Source organism: Tiliqua scincoides, chromosome 1 (assembly GCF_035046505.1).
Source record: "Tiliqua scincoides isolate rTilSci1 chromosome 1, rTilSci1.hap2, whole genome shotgun sequence".
NCBI classification, from domain to species: Eukaryota; Metazoa; Chordata; class Lepidosauria; order Squamata; family Scincidae; genus Tiliqua; species Tiliqua scincoides.
The window spans coordinates 107585613-107601442 of NC_089821.1; the positions used below are offsets into that span (position 1 = coordinate 107585613).

At 42.6% G+C, this 15830-nt stretch overlaps 1 protein-coding gene across 2 annotated transcripts in view; it reads right to left on the reverse strand.

Annotated features, from left to right (window-relative positions):
• Positions 1–15830, reverse strand: part of WIPF1 (WAS/WASL interacting protein family member 1) — a 65627-nt gene that overhangs the window by 16113 nt on the left and 33684 nt on the right. For both annotated transcript variants that reach the window (XM_066612262.1, XM_066612263.1), the window contains exon 2: positions 3489–3576. In XM_066612262.1, coding sequence (XP_066468359.1) covers positions 3489–3539 — 51 coding nt within the window. In that variant the 5' untranslated portion in view covers positions 3540–3576. The remainder of the gene's footprint in view (positions 1–3488; positions 3577–15830) is intronic.

A 15830-nucleotide genomic window follows, 5' to 3' on the forward strand; every position in this document is an offset into this window, starting at 1 on the left:
TTTTTGTAGATATTAAGGCCCGATCCAAACCGGGCCTTGGGCTGGCGCATGTGCCTTGTGCTGGCCCAAGGCTCTTGCTAAAGTGCCGTAAAACACTTTCGCGATGATGTAAGTGGGGTTAGGCCGGCACACGGACATGCGCCGGCCTCCCCACACCAAAGCAGGCCCTGGGAGGCAGGTAGGTTGCGTCAGCCAAGCTTGGCCAACGCAGGGGTCGGGAGGTGGCATTTTGGGTGGGGGGAGGGCGAGTGGTGGGTGTTCCCAGGGGCGGGTGGGTGGTGAGCAGGAGGCAGGACCAGAATCTGGCAGTTATGCTGGATCCTAGCCCCATTCCTGGGCAGCCCAGGGCAGTCCTGGACTGCTCGGATTTGCTCTACCTCTTGAGGTGGCACAGATTCAAGTAGTCCCATTGGGGCTGCTGCAGCTTTACCCGGGGTAAGGAGAAGCGATTCCCCTTGCCCTGGGCTGAGCCATTTGCAGCCCCAATCCTGCCTTGGATGCAGTGCAGGCCTACAGGCATATCTGCTCCAGGGTAGGTTAGAACTGCACCCTTAGTTATTTTTCATATTAAATTTGGCCTCTCCTTTTTCTACTGTCCCTTCACAAAATTCCTCATTCCTCAAACTAGTTTGCTTTTACATTCATATGATTTCACATTACTTGTGGTCAGGATGAATACATAATTTGTTTTAATTATGAATGTGGGTACAGTGAAAAATTATGCAAGAGGTTTTCAGATCTCAGCACGTGTTTCAAGTTAAGTAGTACACATGAAAGGAAAGGTGCAACTTGCAGTTTTTGAACTCACAGTTCAAAACTCACAGTCTGACACTTCAGCACAATATTGTACATGCAGGATAACATCCCACTTAGAATGGCCAGTCTATGTAGCCTGAGAAAACTCCACACTATGACTGCAGCAAATAGCAGCTGCGGAGGGAGGGATTTTCAGAGGGGATTTGGTGCAAGGGGGAAATGGTGACCTCTTCTTCTCTGTGCTCCTGATCCAGATTGCTCCCCCATTCCAGTTACATTTTGCCTCAAAAGCAAGCTAGACAGTCCTAAGCACACTACATACTTAAAAATCAAAGTAATGTGCAGTTTGGTCCTCAGGGTGATACTACATGTTACAGCAACACCATGACAAGTTTTCCCACTCCAAAACTTGTCAAGCTTTTACCACATGTTCAGACATCACCACACCATGTGAGTTCCTCTCACTGGCTGCTGGCTAGTGGGAAAGTTCAAAAGGTGATAGTATCACAACACTGATTTGGAGGGGTTCTTGGAGGCCATCTAGTCCAACCTGCTGCTTGACATAGCCAAGCCATCTCCCATATATCACTGTCCAGCATCTGCCCAAAAGCTACTTTTGAGGAGACCACCACCCCCTACCAGGTAACTAGTTCCATTGTTGAACTACTCTTACCATTAAGAAGTTCCTCTGACAATCAACAGAAATTAGGTCTCGTCCTCATGGGCAGGAGAGAACAAGTCTGTTCCCTCCTCTATAGGATGCCCCTTTAGGTATTTGAAGAGGACTATCATATCAGTCTTCTCCAGGTTAAATATATTATTAATAATAACATTTATTACATATTCCCAGTTCTTCAACCTTTCTTCAGACTCTTGACCATCTTTGCTCTCCTCCTCAGAACCTGTTCCAACTCATTTACATCCTTCTTAAAGTGCAGCAAACAGACCAGGACACAGTACAAAAGGCCAGGTCTGACATGTGCAGAAAGAAGAAAGTGGAACCTTTGTTTCTCAGTGGAGTCAATTTTCCCACATTACAGAGGGGAAGAGGAATAACTAGACAAGGAGGTGCAATTTTAGGTGACAGCCCCGTATTTACATGTTGCATGTAATTTCATCCTTAGGATTCTGTTCATGATACATAGGGCATCAGGGGTCCGTTTCAGCATCTAAAACTCCATGAGAATTGTGGCAAATAGATGCACTAAACAAGCACATCTTGTCTTCTCCACAAGAGCCCCATGCAGGTGCATCTATGATGAAAATATTATATTTTTGGTACTACAGTGAAGAATTTAGAAATTACAAATTCTTTTCAGTTCAAGAGACAAAGAAAACAGTTAAGAGTCCTCTTCTCAGAAAGAGGAATTTCAGATCATCTTTGTATCAAAAGGGATTAAGGGAACTCCCAGTGGCTGTGCATATTTGCATTTCTTTGCTGAAGAGGCAGAAGACAGGAACATCTAGAGCTGGATTATTATGAACAGGAGGAAAGAACTGGATGCCTGGAGTGTATTGGAGAGCACTTCTTGGTAGAAGGCATACTATACATGCACAGGGGCAGCTCATCCATAAGGCCAGCTGAAGTGGTTGCCTCAGGCAGCAGTTTGAGTGCCCATCTATATCAACCGACTTGCCTCCACTACTCCTCCTTCTTCTTCCACTTCCTGGATTGGAAAAGGAAGATGGAGACAGAGAGGAAGAGGAATTTGTGGAGGGGAGGAAAGTGCTGAGTTTAGATCAGGGGTCTCCAAACCCTGGCCCGGGGGCCAGATGTGGCCCGCAACAATCCTCTATCCAGCCCACATCCAACCTCTTGTCCCCTGAAAGACTCTGGGCCACTCAACTGTACGTGACCAGAACTGTGCTCTGATTGTGCCTGGAGGGTGTTCTGAGGGCCAGAGAGGTTGAATGAGTGAGCCCATTCACTCATTTATTCACTGATCTAAGTTGCATCTCTAATTTATTTATTTAAATTTTATATTTAAATTTTTTTTCCAGCCCTCAACACTATGCCAGATATTTGATGTGGCCCTCCGGCCAAAACGTTTGGAGACCCCTGATTTAGAGCATTGAAGAGTGAGAGGAGCAGAGGCTGGCACGTGGCTGGCATATGTAGCTCCTTTTAAAATTCCTCACAGCTCAAAACACATAACAGAGGCAGCGGCCAGCTTGCCAGTTCCAAGAAGCAGTCTTCCTAGCATTTATTTTCATGCAAGGAGAAAGGAGAACTCTGGCTATCTACTAAATTAGTGGGAAGTCCCAGAATCTTCCCAGTTTTTTCAGTTCAGCTCTGAAAGGAAAAATGGGCATTTTCTAGCCACCAACCCTACACGAACCTCAAATATGGGGGGATAATAATACAGTGGTTCCCAAACCATGTGCCATAGTGCCTAAAGGTGCCGTGATGAACTCAGAGGGTCACTGTAGGATGTCCCAATGTCTTCTTCCTGGCAATTTCAGGTGCCACCATCTTGGATTGCACAAGATCTTGTGAAAATTGTGTGCAATCCAAGATGGCAGTGCCCAAGAGAGCTGGGAAGAAGAGGCCGCTGCAAAGAAGGGTGAGTTGACCACAGTTTGGGAATCAGTGCCATTCGGAATTCATGTAAGGATCCCAACAAGATAAAACCAAAGTGAACTGAATGCTTGAAAGTATTATACAAATACAAAACAATATCATTACTATCGCTGCTATGGACAAATTTTATCAATAGTCAGTTGAAACTTACCTGAGAAAACGTTGGGGGAGGTGGGGGAGCTGGAGGTGGGGGAACAGGCATGGCTTGTGTTTGATTCCCTCTTCTGTCACTGTGAAACCTGTTGGAAGGCACCATCGCATGCATCAGTTTAAAAGAATTCAAAGTTTTAGTCTGAACAGAGTCAACCCTTTAACACTTTTGCAACCATGAATAACGGATGGTGAGGGAGAGGGAGAGAAGCTCAAAGGGAAAAAAAGAGAGATCTCACCCCCCCCCCCCTCTAATACTGCTACATCACTGCTTGTAGGATTTGGGGGTCTGGCCCTCAGAGCTGACAGAAGAGGCAATGTCCCAAACAATTTTTACATGAGAAGACAGGGATGTTTACTCTCATGCCTTTGGCAAAAGCATGTTTTTCTATGAAGACACATGTACAGTAGGTCAACATTCCAGAAGATTTGTTCCTCAGGCAGAAGCATGTGTTAAAACAGAGGTAGCCAACCTTTCAATTTTAGAGCTCCTGGACCTTTAACAATTGTGTAGAGGGCAGAATTTCAGCAGATGCAACTTTTCATCTCACAGATGACAAGCTGTTCCTGCTGAAATTTCTTCCTCTACACAATTGTTAAAAGGTTCAGAAGCCCTAAAGTTGACAGGTTGGCCACCCCTGTGTTAAAATGCCACCTACAGGATATAAATCATGCATCTCAAGAGACAGGAGAGTAGGGTACATTTACTTATGAAAGATACACCAGCACTGGAAGCTGCCCAAGTTACTTTCTGAAGGAAGAGAGGCACTGGTGTTAAAGTTGCCAAATTTGATGGGAGGAGGGAAGGGAAGTTGTTGTTCCACGGTGAGGAAAAAGTACACATCTGCAAAATCACTCATCTTTATTCCAAGAATGTGTGCTTAGAATTGCAGCCCAAGAAGCAAAAAGCCAGGAAAAAATAAAACAGCCTAGTTACCATCAGGCATGATCATTCAGTAAATTGAGGAGGGTTGGCAGAGAAGGAAATGAAGACAGAAATTCAATTGGACACAATTGATTCAATTGTGCTAGATTATTTGAAAGGGTGGCATTGGAATCAACTGGAACAGTGTCCCCCAGATTCAACTGAAGGCTTCTTCATCTGACACTTGTCCTACGCATTGTAACTGCATCATGGGGAATTTTCATTTCCCAGATATATTTCTCTGGAAATCACATGCAAAAAAGAAATGATAGCGAAAACATAGTACCAGTATTACTCTTTCCCCACTGATAATACTTGATTAACAACTTGTGCAGAATACTATATCTAGATTTATCTGATCTCAACAGAGTTGTCATTTACACACACACACACACACACACACGTCTGAAAAGAGATTACAACAGAACATCTTAAGGTAGACACTTTAGTTGTAATGGATGGAGGGAACTTGATTGTACAGGTCTGCTCAAGACTCATTCTTCTACAAGGTTTTAAAAGGATTAATGGAAATTATTCTTATGTCAGAAAACATCTGCTGAAGTTCTGACTATTTGAGAAATGGAAGGGTTTCTTACAATCTTCGCCACACCAAACAGCTACTATCCAACCTGTGATCACTAACACCTCAAGCGTAGAGTCTGCTGTAAATTAAAGTAGAATTTGTTCAACTTCCTGTTGAAAATGGTCAACAGGAAAATTGGTTTTCGTAGCAAACCACACTCATCCTGTTTAACAGGTTTTTTTTTCACAGCTGCAATGGCCTGTGGAGCTGTGCCTTGTGCAGCCAATCAACCTTTGCCTACAAAAATCCCTACCCATCTTAGTTCTTCTATCACACTTATTAACCATTTTGGTTAATTAGAGGGCAAGACACTTCTTGTTTAAATGCAGTAATGAGAAGCTTATCTGGGAGAATACAGTTAGGATCTTATGGGATTTCTATGAAGACTTAAGAAATTTGAGTCAGAACGAGGAGTAAAGGAGGTGACATTTAGTTTTCTGAGGATAAACTTTCAGTTTTAAAAACATTAAGCAAGATAATATCACTAGATATTATTGCTATGAGGGATGCAGAAATGCATTTTAATGAACAAAGGAGAAAAGTATTCTGATCTGAGCAGGGATTTCTAGACAGTCCTTAAGAGGAAGGAATTCTAGAATGACAGATCTTGTGTTCAGGTGTACATAATAACTTGTCAACAAGCTGGGATTTTACTCACCCATCTGGAATTTTTATCGAGTTTGGTGTCAAGTATTTACTATATGAGGCATTTGAACCAGGAGACGGGCTTAAATATTTTTCTATTGTCCACACATTCTGATTTACTAGTCTCAGCCTACCAAAACCTGCCAGGATCCACCACTGGAACAGTGAAAACTCACTCAAGCTATAACCACTGATTAGATAAAAAACCATTTTAAATCATGAGTTTCCAAATTTTAATGTACTATTGCATAAGAACCCAGTGCACAAACTAGTACAATCTCTTCCAATGTGTGCAAAATCCCTGCTCCTTTTTTTTCTGATATCATGTCAAAAGCTAGAGTTGGTAGAACATCTTGTCTAGTTCTACCTGCTTTCAATAGCCACTGCTATCCATGCAAGTATATGACAGAACTACAGTGTGGATAAAGATAGGCAGAGCTATGACTATTGAAGTAACCCTTCCTGCCTTTGGCAGAAAGTCCATCTACATCTCACAACATGGATGTATCTCACACACGCACAATTAGGCAGAGCTGTATGCAATATAGAGTGTCGTCCTGCAACCCCTCAACTGCATTTTTGTCCATAATTTCTGCCCACTCCCAGGAAGCCACAATTTAATATAGTATTTGTAAGTACTCTAACCCCACTGTCTGCTCCACAGTAGTACTGTGCTTTTTCAGCTCCTTAAAAAGATATGGCCAGGCCAATGGTGGGCCTGGACAGGGAACAAATGCCCCAAGCACCGCATTCGTGCAGCATTGTGGACTGCATAGGAAGCGTTCTGAAGCTTCTGACGTGGTCTTAAGCAGTACTTCCAGTTTCCCAGAAGTACTGATTAAGACCATGGGGAAGCCTCAGAACACTTTCTGAGTCGCTCTCAACATTGCGCAAGGCTCCATAGCACTCCGTAAGCATGGGGGCAGCGCGGTGCAGGGGCACCATCATGGAACATTGCCCCAGGTTGCGTCGAAGGGCAGGTCTGTTACTGAGCCAGGCCACCTGTAACTCGGGTATATCATACCACTTAAATACAATTTTCAGACAAGATTCTGGGAAATCTTTGAGTCCCTCTTGAACTTCATGCATCACACATGAAGGTGGTTTGTATTGCTGTATTTCATGTCTTTTGAAAAAAGCCACCATCTGTACACATGGATGCAATATGGCAAAATTAAGGCATGCTCTTGTCCCCCTGAAATCAGTGGAACAAAATTGCACTGTTCAATCATCATGGGCAACATGCATTTTTGATATATCAAAAAGGTGAAGGGGTGCTTTCTTTACCTTTTGCTAATACTTAACAATTTTTTAAAAAATGAAATGTTTGGAAAACAAGAGCAACCTCAATAACTACATTATTAAGAGGCTCATAGATCCCCTTCTATCAGCAGATTTTATGACCCTGTACACTGCTGCACAGCACACTAAGTAGACAGTGTGCACCTAATCAGCCATTTTAAAACAAGCTGTTAGAGCAATGCTTACATATAGATGGAACACGGAGGTCAGAAGCAGAGAGCTCACTGGGGTTACTCATTTCCTGCATGATTAATCTCCGAGTAAAGAAAGAGGAAGACTAGATGATGGCATACGATTAACAGTCCCCCATAAAGCTAATAGCAAGGGGAAAAAAAAATAATTAAGTTCAGTGCTTTACCAGCTCACTACATTCGCTCTCTGGCATAAACTACAGAACTACAACTGCCTCAAAGTTCTTGAGGCAATTTAACAGGGCCACCAGCCCAGTTGTGTAGGCTACAGTCCACACCAGGAAGAAAACAGAGGAAATAAAAATGTTGAACTTCACCACAATCAACAATTTAAGTAACATAAGTGAAATAACAAAGCAGATTCCCAGAGGGGAAATAATGTGGGTTTTTTTCTTATTTTTTTTTAAAAGGGAAATTGGTAAAGTTCATTTTCTACTCTAAAGGGCCAAATTATTTATTTTTAAAAAGTTTGTTTTCTCAACTTGTCTCTTACAGATGCCAAGCAGCTCAGAAAAATAAGCCATAAAACAGCAAAACACAATAATATTTCAGCAGTGAAACAATATACAGTAAAATCTCCATAAGCCAAGATAACAGCCCCCAAGTTTAAGCAGCGCCAAAGCCTCACCTAAAGAGTTATGTCTTTACACAAAACCTCAAGGAATATAATGTGGGAGTCTATTTAACCTCTGCAAGAGGGTATTCCAGAGATCTGGTGCCACCACTAAAAAGGGTCCTGCTTCCCACAAATGTCTGCTGGTTTTCAAATGCACTGGGCACCCAAAGTAGAACCTCAGATTATAAACTGTAGTATCTAGAGAAGCACATATAAGGGAAAGCAGCCCTTCAAATTTCCCAGTTCCAAAAGTCCTTTCAGGAGTTTAATGCTAATAATAATCAACACCTTTTATAGAGCCTGGAAACAATTAAGACAGCCAGTGTAAATTGAACAAAGTTGGAGTAATAATTTGTTTTCAGCAGGCTGTCCTGGCCAAAGGCCGGAAAGTTGCCAGCTCTTTTAAAACTTGACAGCCCCAAGGCTGCTACACAGAGGCACTGTGAATTACTAATTCTTTCCATTTTTTCTCAGAATAGAAGGTGGCCTTTTATTTTTCATGCAATGCCCATAAGTCAGTCCATTTCAGCAAGGCTATACACGAGTAGGTGCTTCCAAGACAAGGGTAGTGATCACCACAATTAAATAGACGATATTCCAGATGTTAGAAACTAGGGGGAAAATGTAGTGGGGATGTCTTGGGAGGAGAGGGAGGGGTTGCAAATGCCATGTCACTATCTGCATAAATGATTCCCCAACATTGCTCCGATGGGAAAGATGTATTTCACTTAATCATATTTCCATCTCCATTCTGATTGCTGAGTCTAAACTTTTAATTTGTTCCGGTAAGCAGCAGAAATCTTGAGGCGGGGGGATGGGAGGGGCCCTGGTCTGGAGACAGACAAGCAATAACATAATAATAGGAAAGAAAAGCTATTCTGTGGCTGTTAACTATAGTAAAAAGGTAGAGATGGAAAATGAAGGGTCAAGGAGAAAAGCACTGTCTGGAAAGCATTTCCGGAAAGGCAGCTCTTTAAAGAGAGGAGGCTGACAGCTGAAGAAACTGGTTAGGGAAAGTGGAAGAGAGGAGATGGACTAGGATCAGACTACAGGAGACACTTGCACTCAGACCTGGATAAGTGTCAAATGTGAATGTAAAACTTCAGGCATCAACACTGAAAAAGGACACAACACATTGGAGCCTTTGAGGTTGCGAACCTGTGAAACTGGGCAGATGCATCTGGAACCCTGAGAAGTGTTGAATGCATTCTGAACTGAATGCAGGTGAGGAAAAAAACTGTGCAACCCCTTTGCTGTACAGTTTTCAGAGAAACCATTCTCCTTTAAAATGCCAACCATACAGTGAAGAAATATGGCAAATACCAGACATCTGGAAAAGACAGTTCATCTTTTTCACCCCAGGCATGATTGGAAAAGTGTCTATATCTGTCAGCCAGATGTAAGATGAAGTCGCCACCATACTTTTCTCAGGAATCAGTAAAAATAAGGATCTAGAAGAAGAAAAGGATTGCTCCCAAGGATTGTTGCTTAGATTGCAAAAATCTAAGGATACAATTTCCTCTTGATCAACAGCGGTACAAATCCAAGCCCTCGGCCAGATTAGATTTAGAAATTCATAAGCGCTAGTTCACAGAGCATCTTGTCATTCAACTGGCCACTAGTTACCTGGGAAACTTGTTGCAGGCAGTATGATATTTTTGGGCAGACGCTTCTTTGGAAGGTACCAATTTACTACCAACATTTTGCACAAAAACTACAGTCTGTGCAATAGACCCACTTTATCATTATTTAGAACATGTCCAGTCTGCTTTTCAGCAAAGTCCTCTAAGTGCTTCACATAGCAAAAGAAATGAGAAGATGGTTTTCTGTTGCAAAAGGGCTGACCACCTTAAAGAAGGAAGGCAAGGCAACTTAAACCAGCATAGCCAGGGACAAATAGGGACAGATACTAAATATACAAGAGCCATTTCCTGCAGATATGATATGGAATTTGCTACCATGGGCAAATCCCATGAATGTAGTTATGGCTACTAACTTAGGTGGCTTTAAAAAGAGATTAGACAAACTCATGGAGAAAGTTCTGTCACTGGATTGATGATGGTTGTATGTAGAACCTTCAATAGCAGTATCTCTGAACACTGTTGCTATGTTCAGTAATACATGAGGAGAGCTGCCATGGCCTTCCCAGAGACATAGACTGGTGGCTGTGAGAAACAGAATGCTGGACTTGAAAGCTCTTATGTTCTTAGGACACATCACATGCCTGAATTCTAGTTGCTTCTGAAACATATTGCCATAGTGTCCCAAACCTCCAATTAACAGATGCTAGCAATGTACAGAGGAGAAAGGAAGCAGACTACAAGTCAATGTAGGATTTAACAAAAACCATTTAACCAATGAATGAACAAATCATTCAAAAAAGGTACAGTTCTCTAGGAGGAGATTCCAGAGGGTTTGCACCACTGCAAAGGGATCACAATTGGACTAATTCACTGAGAATTCTAGTCACTCTCTTTTAAGAGAACGCTCTGTTCAATAGCCTGTATTTGGGTCAGGCCCATTAGATTGCTATTTTACACAACTACTTTTAGGACACCACCTTCATTATCCATGAAGGACTGAGCAGTGGTTTTGTTTTTTAAGTTGATTTTTACTTTATTAGATATTTAACTATTGGGTTTTTTAATGTATATTTTTATAGTTGTAAGCCACCATGAAGACTTGTTATGGGAAGGGTAACCTAAGCATTTGAAACAAAACAAAACATAGTTCCCTATCACAAACCAAATCCTCCAGAGCCAGGCCTTGTGCAAGCTTAAACGTTTCATGGTTTCGTGTGTGTAGAATTCTAAAATTTCCCCCCTCCAAACAAGTTGAACTTCAGGTTGCAACTTTTTTTTTTTAAAGTGTGTATCAACAGATATCTGCAAGGGCTTGACAACACAAAAATGCTATTCAAACATTACTCTGTTGACATTTGATGAATAGGACACATCTGATGCATGCAAAATTAGATCAGACTCCCTAACTCAGTGGTTCTCAAACCTTTTTAGCACTGGACCAACTTTTTAGAATGACAATCTGTTGGGACCCACCAGAAATGATGTCATTATCTTGGAACTGATGACATGGCCAGAAGTGACATCATCAAGCAGGAAAATTTTTAACACACCCATAAAACAAAATCAAAACCAATTAATTAACTAAGGGTGCAATCCTAACCCACTCTCCACCACTGGGGTAAGGGCAATGCAGTTCCAAGGTAAGGGAAAAAACACTGCCTTACTTTGAGGAGGCCTCCATGAGTGCCACACAACTGCAAGAAGTAGCACATATCCCATTGGCACCACTATGCCGGTGCTGGAATGTTGGTTAGGATTTGGAACTAAACTAAAAGTTTGCAAAAAGTATAAGTTTAAAATTTTTTTTAAATAAAGAAGAACTCTCCTAACCCTCCCAAGCAGTTGCTGATATGTTTTTTTAAAAAATCCCCCAACATTCCAAAGGTTGCAATTGTACCCACACTTACCCGGGAGTAAAATCCACAGACTAACATTGTTAAAAGCATATTCATAGTGGCCTGTTAAAAGTACAGATCTGTAGCATTTCCCCAAATGAGGTCACATAACATGGTAGCATCAAGTCTAATACACTAAAAACAAAATACACATTAAAATGAATGGGGACCTACCTGAAATTAGCTCGCGACCCACCTAGTGGATCCTTACCTACAGCTTGAGAAACACTGCCCTAATTCATTTAGCGTTCGAGCTGAATACTGTATGCTGTACAATTGCTAGGAAGCATCTTAATGCAAATGCTAAGGTGCAAAGGCCTATTGATGTTTAATGCAGTGCAAAATTAGCATTTATTGGGCTGTTAAAATGTAGACAGTGCATGCAGAGTGCTAGTAAACAATACAACTACCTATTAACATGCATGATTAAAACTCCAGCAGATATGATGGTTGGGAGAACATCCTTAACAAGAGACCCTGATTGTCTTTATTATCATCAAGAGTATACTTTGCTCTCCTACAGAACTGAGTCTTGCTGGTATGATAGGTGAACCAAAACAGACCAACAACCTCCCTCAATGTGTTCCAGCTGTGACTTTGTATTGGGGACATCAGACTGAAGTACCAGTTACTACATTCTATGCAGCAAGGTGCTATCACTATAGATTTACAGGACCAATGACACCCTCGGGCCTCCACACCACTGACCCATAGTCTAGATTCTCTCTTCTTTCAGCAATTGCGCACTGTACAACTATCAGTTTTGCAATCAACAGCCCAAATAAAACAGAGAGCTATTTAAGCATCCAAACTAGATCTGCAGAGAATGCAATATTGCAACTGTTATGTGGGTTTATGCATAATTTAGAAATAGCTGTATGTTACCAAGAATAGTTAAGTAAACTTGTTTGTCCATTGTTTTAAGCAACAGAGTGTAAGCACATTCTGACCCTAATCTAGTGTTGCATAGTAAAAAAAAACCCAACAAGCAGTAGCCCAGATTGCATGCAAAGATACATGCTCCAGTTGGTAAAAGAATGATAAAAGCATGTATTTTCATTCACACAATGTGTAAGTGATTTGAACTGCATTCACTGATACACTAATTAATGCATATTTTGTCTCCGCAAACCTTTACCACATTTGCACTTGCCATTTTGTTCATCCGCATTCAGTGGAATTCAGTGCAAACTGATGGGCAGGGTAATATATTTTTCTGTGGCGGCTTCTTCTTCACTCCCTCCCTACCCCAAGCAGGACTCTGCACACATTTATACAAGAGAAAATGAAAGTTTCTATTACACACCTAAGACAATCACTGGACCACAGCAGGAACTTCTGGGATTCAGGCCAGGTATACCTGTTCAGTTTCCCAGTGTACTGAAATCCCAGGCACAGCTTATCCTCTACAAAGTACAACTGGGAGGAACAAATTGCAGAGGTGAGGGAGCAGTATGTATGGGAGACGGTGCTTCAGATTCATGACTGGCACTGTGTAGTCATGAATGAATGCCCAATTTCCTCCCCTTCCTCAAACATTTATTCAAAAGCCCCACTGATTTCAGCAGCACTTTACTTTGTGAGCACTGTTCTTAAGCTCATAGTCTTAGGTTGGAACTACACACTCCTTCACAGTCTTCTCTAGTACCAAACTTCTCTAGTACAAAAGATTAATGTGGAATTTGTGCATATTGCTGCAAATGTACGTCTATAAACCCAATGGACTGCCACACACATGGATGCCAATCAGGGAGCTTTCATTTTGAGGCAAAAAGCAGTTAAAGAGAGATTGAATAGTTCTGGACCATGAGAGGGACAAAGCCTTAGAGCCTCCTACCCTCACTGTGGTCCCACAATCCAAACCGGGACCTATTAACAACTCAGGCTCCAAATATACAATCAGCATATATTATAGACTAACTTGGCAACTGTGGGAAAGAGCTGTGAAAGAAAAGCACCCTGCAGGGCAAGAGTCTGCATTTATTCTCCATTCTCACCTGACACTTCTCTGCTAAGATTTACCTTCTCCTGGTACTACTTTCCAGAGGAAAACCGGTCCCTGGGGTGGGCCACAAACATGCCACTCTGGCCTAAGGCATACTGAGCTGCAGGAGCTTTCCATTCTGCATAAGGCAGACGCAGGAGGAGGAAAGCCTCTGTATAATCTGTCCCATGTGTCTCATTTCATGCCAGAGCCTTTGAAAGATGCAGTGCACCAACTACACTTTGAGCACACTTAGGTTTTTTTGTTTTTAAGTTTAACAGCTCAGTGAACTCGCAGCATAATGTTTTGCAATTATTTGAGAGTGAAATATCAACCCAACAATAATTCTTCTTTTACCAGCTAAGGGAAGTTTTAATGTGCTGCCGTGTCCTCAACTGACCCTACAGTTCTTACAGATAGTTGGCTGAAGGGGGATCTTTAAACTTCAGATCTCCTTGGGGGGAAAAAAAAATACAGACAGGGAGAAGGAGTTACAACTTTAGCCTAATATCCTGACAGCAGTTTGAAAATAGGGGGGGGGGGGAGACAAAAGTGGAGAGATTAGATGTTGAAAGAGCTTCCCAGCATGAATTCACAAGCTCAGCCAATTATTTGGTAATCACCCTTAATGGCTTGACACTTTGCTTCATATTTTCAAAACCAGGTTGCAAACTTTTTGAAGTCAACCAATTCTCTTTTGAGGAGCCTGCCTTCAATATTTCTGTACTGCATTTGTCTCCTTTTTCTGCCCACCGAAAACACCCATCTCAGCAGCGGGTGAACAGAAATCATATTTCCCTGAAAAGTTAATTAAAAATATCCGCAGATAGCTTAAGCTGTCTGGAAGGCAATTCATTGATCTTTCAAGAATGATTCACCGACCGCTTCAAACACTCCCCACCTTCTCAGACAACACTACTAACATTCAGATGTTTTCTTTCCCTGCCTTTTTCTCTTTTTAAGAAGGGTCTTTTAACTGAAGGTTAGTTTTTAATACATTATACAATCCATGTCATCAAACAAGAAAAAAAAAAGAGAGGGGGAAATAAACTGTTTGAGAAGCAGCAGACAACAAACAAGGTTGCACAACACAGACACAACCAGGGCCCTCTTAGCCTCAGTAAGCAGGCTGTGGGCCCTTTCTCAGCACTGCCCCACCACATAGGAAAATTCTGCTTACTATCTGGTTGAATAAATTTGCATTTCCCAGAGCACAAATTGTCATTTATTTGCTAAAACAGGGCTTTTCAGACTGTACCCAGCCTGTGAGCCCTGGCCTGTTTCCCCTTAAGGAGCGGGGGCAGCCAGGAGGCAGGGCGGAGGCAGCAGAGCCATCCCCAGGATCGTGCCACTCAGGGGGGCTGCAGGGGCTTGGGTACACTTACCAGAGCCTCCTGCAGCCTCCCGCGGGTGCGGGGAGCCCTGCACGGCTGTCCACAGGGCTCCCCAAAGCTTCACAAGTGAGAGTGGAGCGATCGCGCTCTGCTTCCGCTAAACCGGAAGTGGAACACAATCGCTCCACTTTCACTTTTTAAGCTTCGGGAAACCCTGCAGACAGTCATGCAGGGCTCCCCATACCCCCAGGAGGATGCAGGAGGTTCTGGTAAGTGCACCCAAGCCCCTGCAGCCCCCCTGAGCAGCACGATCCTGGGGATCACACCGCTGCCTTCCCCCCACCCACAAAAGAACTTACTGCAACTTTCAAACTCCCTGGGAGTTTGAAAACTGCAGTGCTAAAATAAGAGGGGAAAAAGAGTTACTTGAACATGCACTAAAATAACAAGTCAACTTGTTATTTCTTAATCGTATTTGTATAGGTTTATTTCCACAGCAATCAAACCAATAAATATACCCGCTGTTCTCTTGGCGACAATTCTGCCTGTACAGCTTCAGAGACAATATCAACCAACAGTTTTGGAAAGCTAATTTTTTAAAAAGTTTTCCCCTCATAACTCCTCCAAGAATTGTGTATGTACTGTGCAGAAGTCTGCTTGCTCACCCATAAGCTCAGCTGACAAGGTCCTGCTTAGGAATATTGAGATGGTCTCATTTATGGCTCCTGCTCTGAATACCACAGGGAACTTTTAGGTTCAGGAACTTCATCTCATGGAAGGCCAGTCACAAGGAAGCAAAGGTGGAGAAGAGCTGTTGCCTCTGTGCCCTGAACCTTGTGGGCCTCATGGAAGCATCTGGGTGGCCACTGTGGGAAGTGAGATGCTGGGCTAGGCAGGCATTTTGACAACCAGTACACATTTCTGGGTGGCCACTGTGGGAAGTGAGATGCTGGGCTAGGCAGGTATTTTGACAACCAGTACACATTCCTGGTGGTTTTCTGGAAATAGCACAACACTTTTAGAGATAGGCTTTGGTTGGACAGCCTCAGTGGGTTTCAGTGCTTGCGTAATATATTGGCATTTTATAGGGTTCAACTCATTTTGTGACACTCCTCAGCAGGAGTATGTTTATATTCATTGTGTGTTGCTCAGTTCACAGCTGCATCCTCAAATGGTGGCCAGGGCCTGTTAGAATAGTGGGAGAAATATGCTAAAGGATCTGCAGGAGGAGACTGGAGTTTTGTAAGATTTACAGCTCTGGTCTTTGTTCCAGCCAGTCAATGCA